This window comes from Ochlerotatus camptorhynchus, unplaced genomic scaffold (assembly GCF_037179485.1).
Source record: "Ochlerotatus camptorhynchus isolate MF236.1 unplaced genomic scaffold, CSIRO-AGI_Acam_v1.1 ptg000640l, whole genome shotgun sequence".
Lineage (NCBI taxonomy): Eukaryota > Metazoa > Arthropoda > Insecta > Diptera > Culicidae > Ochlerotatus > Ochlerotatus camptorhynchus.
In genome coordinates this window covers 59,348-69,339 of record NW_027041119.1, presented here as the reverse complement: position 1 = coordinate 69,339, position 9,992 = coordinate 59,348, and the positions used below count along the sequence as shown (strand labels likewise).

General features: G+C 48.5%; 1 protein-coding gene across 1 annotated transcript; it reads left to right on the top strand.

Moving 5' to 3' along the window:
* The first annotated feature begins 3,855 nt into the window (after nucleotides 1-3,855).
* LOC135714401 (uncharacterized) lies at nucleotides 3,856-9,159 on the top strand. The gene has a single exon (XM_065237747.1). It carries the CDS (start codon nucleotides 3,856-3,858, stop codon nucleotides 9,157-9,159), a length of 5,304 nt encoding a protein of 1,767 aa, XP_065093819.1.
* The last annotated feature ends 833 nt before the right edge of the window (nucleotides 9,160-9,992 follow it).

The window sequence follows — 9,992 nt, the reverse complement described above, 5'->3', positions numbered from 1 at the left end:
TTTCGATTCAACGAAAATGGAGGTGAACCAACGCGAGTTGAGAGAACAAATTCTTTCCAAACACCTGGAATTTCCTGACCTGTCGCACCGGCAGTTGGGAAAAATGTTGAACATTCACCATTCAACCAACAATCAATACGAAACTAACGATTTTAAATTGGCTCACCACTTTAGTAGCCTATTGGTCCCAAGCAAACGATTAACGTACCCTATTCTAGTTGAAATTCTATTACTACACTATGTTTGTTTTGATTCGCTATGAAAGTTTGACAGATAACATCAGGGGTGTGTGGATTCATGCAGAACATGCAGGGGTGAGTGAAATAGCTTGGGACTGCTTGGGACCGTTGTTCTGGTACTGAGTGAGCCAAAAATAATAATGATTTTCTTCGGGACCCAGTGGTCTTAGAGTTACCTCTATGATTCAACCGTCTCCAGAGTGTTGAAGCGGTTCCAGGAGCGGTTGACGTTGGACCACGGCAAAGGAGCTGGAAGAAAACCGGGACCGGAGAACAAAAAGACGGAGGGAAAGGTGAAGCGGATGATTAAAGCAAATCCCAACGTCTCAAGCCGTGATTTGGCTAAAAAGATCGGCAGGTCGCAGAGCTACGTCCAGAATGCAAAGAAGAGAGCTGGACTACATACATACAAGGTACAGAACTTCCCAAACCGCGATGAGCGGCAACAATCGACGGCTAAAACTCGGGCACGGAAGCTCTACGAGAAGATGCTGACAAAATATGGCTGCTGTGTGATGGACGACGAAACGTATATAAAAGCCGATTTTAAGCAAATTCCGGGGTTTGAGTTTTTCACCGGCAAGAGCAAGTTCGATGTGGACGACAAATTTAAGAAGAAGAAAATATCGAAGTTCGCCTCCAAATATCTCATTTGGCAGGCCATCTGCTCTTGCGGACTGAGGAGTGAGCCTTTCGTGACAAAGGGCACAGTAAATGGCGAGATCTACAAATCTGAGTGCCACGAGAAGCGCCTTTTGCCGTTCTTGCAGCAGCACGACGAAGCTCCGCTATTTTGGCCAGATTTGGCATCATGCAACTATTCTAAAAGTGTCCTGGAGTGGTATGAGGCCAATTCTGTCCATTTTGTTCCAAAGGACATGAATCCGCCAAAATGTCCGGAGCTGCGCCCGGTGGAGCAGTACTGGGCAATAATGAAACGGGAACTTCGGAAGAGCAAGAAGACAGTCAAATACGAGAAGGACATGTTAAGAAAATGGAAAAAAAAAACTGAGAAACTGGTACCGGATGACACTGTAAAGACTTTGATGGAGGGCATCAAGCGAAAATGCGTTCAATTTTACACTCAAGGCTCCATCGATTAACTTTTCTTTTGATTTTTGAAGTAAATATATGTATAAAACTACCCTAAAATTTTGGTTTGATTCTAAACATTATAAAAAAATTGGCATGACATTTTCGGTGTCGCAATAATTTCGTGTTCGCCCTTTAGACTGATGCAAAATTTGACTTTTTCGCTCCACAATACTTAAACGATTCCAAATCGGATCCTGACTAACCTCTCAAAATTTGAACCCCTTTGGTGAGAAACTGAGATGGCACAAACCATTTGAAGTTTATATGGGAATTACTATGGTAAAACCAAGATTTTTGTTCATGTCTATCTAATAATTCACCATATCGGTCTGCTTCAAAAGATTTCAACTGTACTTGTAGGAAATTTTCCCAGTTACAACTTTACTTTTTGATTAAATGCAAGGATCGAAAGTTATCAATGGTTCAATGCTGTCCGATACTGAACCACCCAGAGCACTACATCCCTGGCTGTTAACCACCGTCGCTGCTACAGCTGATCTGCAGGCAACAAAGGGAATGGACTACGAGTCGAGATGGGTCTATTGTCCGGTCTCCGCAGCGCAGACGTAAGGGATAGCAGCCAACATCATCATCCAGCTACCTACGGTCGGTCGGCATCGAGAGCGGCAGATGAGACGAGCGAAAACTGTTCGAAGCGAGGATGGACCGAATGGACGGAGATTTGTACAGCGCGAGAGGGAGATTTGGTCTACGCGATCATGGGTCAAGCGATGACCAGATAGCGAGTTTGAATTTAGTTGGTTTCGGTAGCCGTTGAAGACGGTCGATGCTCCCATCGGGGACGAACATTTTAAATTGTTAGAGTTAAGTTGTTGTTCTGTGTAGTAAATGTAGTAAAGGGAATAAATGTAGTTTTATACTTGTGTCGCGAGTTTGCCAAACCAAGTGATTGCCCAGTGTACTAATTTGGGAGAAACATCAACCGGATGGTTCCGAAGAGACCAGAGGAAATCCAATCGCCATTACGTCCAGTATCCCCGCACCTCACTCCCCCAAGGAAAACTACCAGCAGCCAACCAGAACACAGGCGGTAATTAACCAACCGGTCTCGCCCCCCAAGCAGTGTTGGAGTCGGCGGATGATATCCACTGCCAATCGAAGGAGGTAAGAGCCGATAACCAACATTTGGTCCTTCGAGCCGGATCCCTAACCCGGGGACCAGTTGGACGGAATAATTGTGCGCCACGCCGAAACCAACAGCGCCGAACTGTGAGCGCTATCGCACCCGCGGAAAATCGCCATCGCGAGGCAAGTGCACAATCGACACATCGCCATCGCGGATCCCAGGCTCCTTTGGTGGATCGCCATTGCCAGTCGGTGATAATAGGACAATTGTCAGCTTTGTTCGGAGACACATTGCGCCATCACCGATCAGCAAACTGGATGGAAAATCGAACCCATTTTGGATTATTGGATTTGGAGTGCGAATACATGCTGGTGGATGCTGTGAATCTTTGGAGGACTTTCGTTGCATGCAGTCAACATCGGCCGATTTTGGATCAACCCCTGGCTATCCCTTGCTGAGCTGGAGTACCGAATCAGCAGGAATATCTGCTTGCCCAGGTAAATATTCACAAGTTCGGTGTATGTCTAGCCGAAGCATTGACTGCATGATTCTAACGCAAACCTTTCGACGCATGCTATTGGATTCGTTACATGAACGGAGCTCTATTCGGTGGTACCGAGAGCTGAGGACGGCTATCCAGCCGGCTATCAACGGACAGTTCGACTACGAAACGGTTGTGCATTCCGCATAAGCCGTTGGACCTGAAGGACGATTGCTGTGAACGGTGGCAGAAGAGGGAGCGGCCATTTACTCCCTCCCCGGTGAGTGAACCTTTTTGTATATGTTACTGCCGAGCTAGGCTATACAGAAATACACCATTTTAATTGGAATTCCCGTAAAAACCTCTTCAATTAACGCCACGCAAGCCCTGCAATTTGAACTGCTCGTTAGAGCAAGTCTGCTGATAATCCCAATTTGCATCCTCGACTGGTTTTTCGTTTCGGTTGGTGAAGCCGTTAGTCCTCCAGGTTAGTTCTACGGTATATGTCCTACCGAAGCTAGCCATACGATTGCTACATATCGATTTTCCTCTTCGTACTACAACCTATACACACCTACGTTCTGGAGTCGCATTATCCACCGATCCGCCGAATCCACCGAATTTGGGCAATTTGTATTGGTACTGCTGTTGGTACCTCCAGGTAGGTTGCCACAGTATATGCCCAGCCGAGGCCAGGCTTTCGTTGGATATTACACCCCCGCTTTCTCCTCTTCTTTGAACTTCAACCTGAACTGAGCGATCCCTACCGAGGCAAGATTGATGTGACGTCACCGGACCTTTTGCTACTTTTGGTTCAACTTGGATTTGCAGTAGAACAGTTACCTGTTCTGTCAGGTCAGTAAAAGCGAGCAGTATATGTCCGCCGAAGCGGAGACTATACGCGGTATACTACACCACTACTTCTTTTACCGATTGCTCGACATCACATCATCATGCCGCCCATCACCCGGAAAGGATCAGCAACCCTGAAGCAGCTGAAGATTCAATTGGACGATTTGAAATCTTCGTTCGATGACATTTCGTCTTTCATTCAGAAGTTCTCTGATGAAACAACCGCCACTCAGGTAGAAGTTCGGTTATCAAAAATTGAAGAATTGTGGGAGAGATTTAGCGAGAACTTGGTTGAGCTAAAATCTCAGGATGATTTTGAGGATGAAGAGGGTTATTATGCAAAGCTTCGCAAACAGTTGAGCGATCGGTACTATGAATCCAAAACTTTCCTATTGGACAAGAGTAAGCTGCTTCGGGAACCGTCTGAACTGGAAAAGTCTACCCATGAGCCGAAAATGCAAGGTGTGGTTGATCATGTCCGATTACCACAAATCAATCTCCAGACGTTCAGCGGGGACATCGACGATTGGTTGAGTTTTCGGGATCTATTCACCTCGTTGATTCATTGGAGAACCGACTTGCCCGAGGTGGAGAAGCTGCATTACCTTAAAGGGTGTCTTCAAGGGGAGCCGAAAAGCCTGATCGACTCGTTGAAGATCACCAAGGCGAATTACCAGATCGCTTGGGACACGCTATTGAAGCGATATAACAACAACAAGTTGCTGAAGAAGAAGCAAGTCCAATCATTATTGAAGCTTCCGACCCTAAGTAAGGAATCCGTATCCGAACTGCGCAACTTTGTTGAAAGCTTCGAACGTAACATTCAAACCCTCGATCAGATCATCGAACCAGCGGACTACAAGAACCTGTTGCTGGTAAATCTCATCACCATGCGGTTGGATCCATACACCCGTCGTGCCTGGGAAGAATGTTCGGCCTCCAAGGAACAAGATTCGCTGGAGGAGCTCACGGAATTCCTTCGTAAGCGGATCCAACTACTGGAATCACTCCCTCCAAGGCAAGCAGACTCCAAGGGCGTCCACAACCAACAAACGGCTCCAAAACCCAAATTTCCAGCGCTGAAGGCCAGTTACAATTCCGTTCAATCGAGCGGGGGAAGATGTGTGGCTTGTGAGGACAACCACCTTCTATATCAATGCTCCGCATTCCAACGACTATCCGTGGCGGACAGGGACTCACTATTGAAATCCAACGGACTCTGCCGAAATTGCTTCCGATCCGGTCATCAGGCAAAGGATTGCCAATCCAAGTTCTCCTGTCGGAAGTGTAATCGTCGGCACCATACCCTAGTGTGCTTCCAACCGGAGAAGGGCGCTACCATGGCCGCAGCAGCTGCTGGGAGGAATAATCTCTCAAACTCTCAAGGTTCCAAGAGCTCCAATTCGAATCAACCGGCTAGCGGGGCGACCACGAACACCACGACATGCAATGTGGCTCAGAAGATTTCATCGCCAGTCCTACTAGCGACTGCGGTGGTCATCGTCGAGGACGACTTTGGTACAAGGTTCAACGCTAGAGCTCTTCTGGACTCTGGCGCTGAAAGTAACTTCGTTTCGGAGCGACTGAGCCAACGAATGAAATTATCCAGAGAAAGGGTCGACATTTCAGTTCTTGGTATAGGGCAGACAACCAGCAAAGCCAAGTACCAGGTTCAAATGATGGTTCGCTCGCGAGTTTCGGAATATTCGCGGGATATGAGCTTCCTAGTATTACCCAAGGTTACCGTGAATTTGCCCACAACCCCAATCAACATGGAAGGATGGAAGTTACCGGATGGAATCCAATTGGCGGATCCAGCTTTCTTCCAATCCAAGGGAGTCGACATCATCCTAGGCATCGAGAATTTCTTCGAGTTCTTCGAAACTGGGCGAAGACTTTCTATCGAGAACCATCTCCCAAACCTCGCGGAATCGGTATTCGGATGGGTAGCCAATGGTGGCTGCTCAACACCAAGCAGATCCACTCAAATCAGCTGCCATTTCTCAGCCACTATGGAACTGGAGAAGCTGATGGAACGGTTCTGGTTATGCGAAGAAGTAGAATTCTCCAATTCCTTTTCTCCAGAAGAAAAACTCTGTGAGGAGCTGTTCCAACGTGGGGTCCAAAGAGGTTCGGACGGTCGGTACACTGTTCCCTTACCAAAAAATGAAGAGGTTCTTCCAACTCTTGGCGAGTCACGGGACATCGCATTCCGACGTCTTCTTGGAACAGAACGACGGTTGGCAAGGGATTCCAATTTACGGGAACAGTACGTCGCGTTCATGGATGAATACCTGAAATTGGGGCACATGCGAAGGGTCGAAGACGTCGCAACGGAGTCAACCAAACGGTGTTATCTACCTCATCATCCGGTGGTCAAGGAGGCGAGTACCACCACCAAGGTCAGGGTTGTCTTCGACGCCTCATGCAAGACATCATCCGGAGTGTCCTTGAACGATGTGCTTCTGGTGGGACCAGTTGTGCAGGAGGATATGAGAGCAATCATTCTACGGAGCCGGACAAAGCAGATTCTCCTCGTATCGGATGTTGAGAAAATGTTTCGGCAGATCCTTACTTCGTCAGTGGATCGACCACTACAGTCGATACTCTTCCGGTTTTCACCCGACGAGGACGTTACGGTATACGAGCTAGAAACCGTCACGTATGGAACCAAACCCGCTCCCTTTCTAGCAACTCGTACTCTTCAGCAGCTGGCAGCTGACGAAGAAACCCGTTTCCCGCTCGCAGCAAAGGCAATTCGTGAGGACGTCTACATGGACGACGTAATCACTGGCACGGATGAGCTAGAAACAGCTATCTCCCTCAGATCCCAACTAACGGAGATTATGGAAAGCGGTGGTTTCAAGCTCAGGAAATGGTCCTGCAATATTCCCGCAGTTTTGGAAGGCGTACCCACGGAGAATCTGGCTATTCCCAATAGTACCGGAATCAACCTAGATCCGAACCAATCGGTCAAAACGTTGGGCCTGACATGGATGCCCAACACCGATACCCTACGATTCCAGTTCGAAGTCCCGCAGTTAGATCCTCATATCCCACTAACGAAGCGCCGTATCCTATCACTCATCGCTACGTTATTTGATCCTCTTGGCCTGATCGGAGCTACGACAGCATCTGCCAAAATCTTGATGCAGCACCTGTGGACGCTAGAGGACAGAAACGGTAACCGGTTGGATTGGGATCAACCAGTACCTCCAACGGTGGGTGAGAACTGGCGGAAATTCCACGAAAAACTTCCACTTCTGAACCAAATTCGTGTCGATCGTTGTGTTATCATACCCTATGCCACGGCCGTGGAGATGCACTGCTTCTCGGATGCTTCTGAAAGGGCGTATGGTGGTTGCATCTACCTACGAAGTCAGGATTCCAGCGGAGCAATCAAGGTTCGACTCTTATCATCCCGATCCAAGGTGGCTCCACTCCGTTGTCAGTCTATCCCTCGATTAGAGCTCTGTGGTGTGCTCTTATTGTCCCAGCTATACGAGAAGGTCAAAAACTCTATTCGGTTGGCGGCTCAGACGTACTTCTGGACGGATTCCACATGTGTGCTGCGTTGGATCGAATCTACACCAGCAACTTGGACCACGTTCGTTGCCAACAGGGTGGCAAAAATTCAAACGCTAACGGAAGGATGGCAATGGAGACACGTACCCGGTACAGACAACCCAGCGGACCTAATATCACGTGGAGTGTCACCTGAAGACATCGTCCACAACGAACTCTGGTGGGAAGGTCCGTATTGGTTGAAGCAAGCTCCAGAATCATGGCCTGGTGCTGTTGAAGAAAACCTAGAAGCAGGAGAGGAAGAAAGGCGCCGCGCCGTAGTTGCGTGTACCGGATCATCCGTAGCGGAATTCAATGAAATGTACCTCAGCAAATTTGGATCGTACGCTGACCTGATTCGACGAACAGCTTATTGGCTACGGCTGATGAATCTTCTACAAATCCCAGCAGCAAATCGTTCTCCAAACGGATTCCTAACCACAGCGGAGCTGAAGGCTGCTGAAAATGCTATTCTGCGGAACGTCCAACGAGAAGTCTTCGCAGAAGAATGGAGGGTTTTATCGAAAGGAGAGTACGTATCGAGGAAGTCACCGTTGAGGTGGTTTCATCCGTTCATCTGCAAGGATGGAATCATCAGAGTAGGAGGTCGTCTGAAGAATTCCGATGAACTGGAAGGTACCAAACATCCCGCAGTATTACCAGCACGTCATCAGTTAACCCGTATGATAATGAAACATTTTCATGAGCGACTGTTACATGCCGGACCCCAACTACTATTGGGAGCGATTCGGCTGCAATTCTGGCCTCTTGGTGGGAGGAACGTAGCAAGAGAGGTAGCACATCGGTGCTTGAGATGCTACCGTACTAAACCGTCTACTGTCCAGCAATTCATGGGAGAGTTGCCATCACCTCGTGTAACAGTATCCCGACCGTTTACGAAAACAGGCGTGGACTACTTTGGCCCCGTCTATATACGACCAGCTCCGAGACGCGCGGCCGTGAAGGCCTACGTGGCAGTGTTTATCTGTCTCGGTACAAATGCAGTACACTTGGAACTCGTTTCTGACCTTTCAACAGAGCGATTCATGCAAGCGTTGCGACGATTTGTGTCGCGGCGAGGAAAATGCTCAGATATCTATTCAGATAATGGCACAAATTTCGTCGGCGCTAGGAACCAATTGACCGAACTCTTCCGTTTGCTGAAGGATCGAGAACACAACGAACGAATCGCTACCGAGCTCGCCACGGACAGTATTCAATGGCACTTCAATCCCCCGAGTGCTCCACACTTCGGAGGCCTCTGGGAGGCAGCTGTCCGGTCGGCCAAGAAACACTTGCTGAATGTTATCGGAGAAGCGGTATTTTCATTGGAAGATTATACCACGCTGCTAACGCAGGTTGAGGCCTGCCTGAATTCCCGTCCGTTAACCCCAATGTCGGATGACCCAGATGACTTGGAGCCGTTGACACCGGCGCACTTCCTTGTGGGCTCGTCGCTTCAAGCTCTTCCTGATGTCGAACATCTCACCGTCCCGGTGAACCGCCTGAATCAGTTCCAAGTGATCCAGCAGAAACTGCAGCATTTCTGGGTCCGTTGGCGACGGGAATATTTGAGCCAACTGCAGGCCAGAACCAAAAGATGGAAGCCTGCAATTCCCATAGAACCAGGAAAACTAGTTATCATCAAGGATGAAAACCTCCCTCCGATCCGTTGGAAGATGGGAAGAATCATTGCTCTACACCCTGGCGATGACAACATTACCAGAGTCGTGACCGTTAAGACTGCCACCGGTGAGCTGAGGCGTCCGGTGGAAAGGATTTGTATTCTTCCTATTCCAACCGATGAAGAAGAACACGTCACCCAGAATGTCGCGCTGTAAATCCCAATCCAAATCCCTTCCAATCTCCCATCCTTCCGAAGAGGTTTTCTTATTTCTTTTCAGAAATTTTTACGAATTTCTGGGTGGGTGAGGATGTCCGATACTGAACCACCCAGAGCACTACATCCCTGGCTGTTAACCACCGTCGCTGCTACAGCTGATCTGCAGGCAACAAAGGGAATGGACTACGAGTCGAGATGGGTCTATTGTCCGGTCTCCGCAGCGCAGACGTAAGGGATAGCAGCCAACATCATCATCCAGCTACCTACGGTCGGTCGGCATCGAGAGCGGCAGATGAGACGAGCGAAAACTGTTCGAAGCGAGGATGGACCGAATGGACGGAGATTTGTACAGCGCGAGAGGGAGATTTGGTCTACGCGATCATGGGTCAAGCGATGACCAGATAGCGAGTTTGAATTTAGTTGGTTTCGGTAGCCGTTGAAGACGGTCGATGCTCCCATCGGGGACGAACATTTTAAATTGTTAGAGTTAAGTTGTTGTTCTGTGTAGTAAATGTAGTAAAGGGAATAAATGTAGTTTTATACTTGTGTCGCGAGTTTGCCAAACCAAGTGATTGCCCAGTGTACTAATTTGGGAGAAACATCAACCGGATGGTTCCGAAGAGACCAGAGGAAATCCAATCGCCATTACGTCCAGTATCCCCGCACCTCACTCCCCCAAGGAAAACTACCAGCAGCCAACCAGAACACAGGCGGTAATTAACCAACCGGTCTCGCCCCCCAAGCAGTGTTGGAGTCGGCGGATGATATCCACTGCCAATCGAAGGAGGTAAGAGCCGATAACCAACAAATGCACTGATGTCTTATGATCAT

Bases quoted from the DNA above. Each gene is read 5' to 3' on its own strand.
- LOC135714401 (XM_065237747.1), top strand. From the start codon at position 3,856: ATGCCGCCCATCACCCGGAAAGGATCAGCAACCCTGAAGCAGCTGAAG.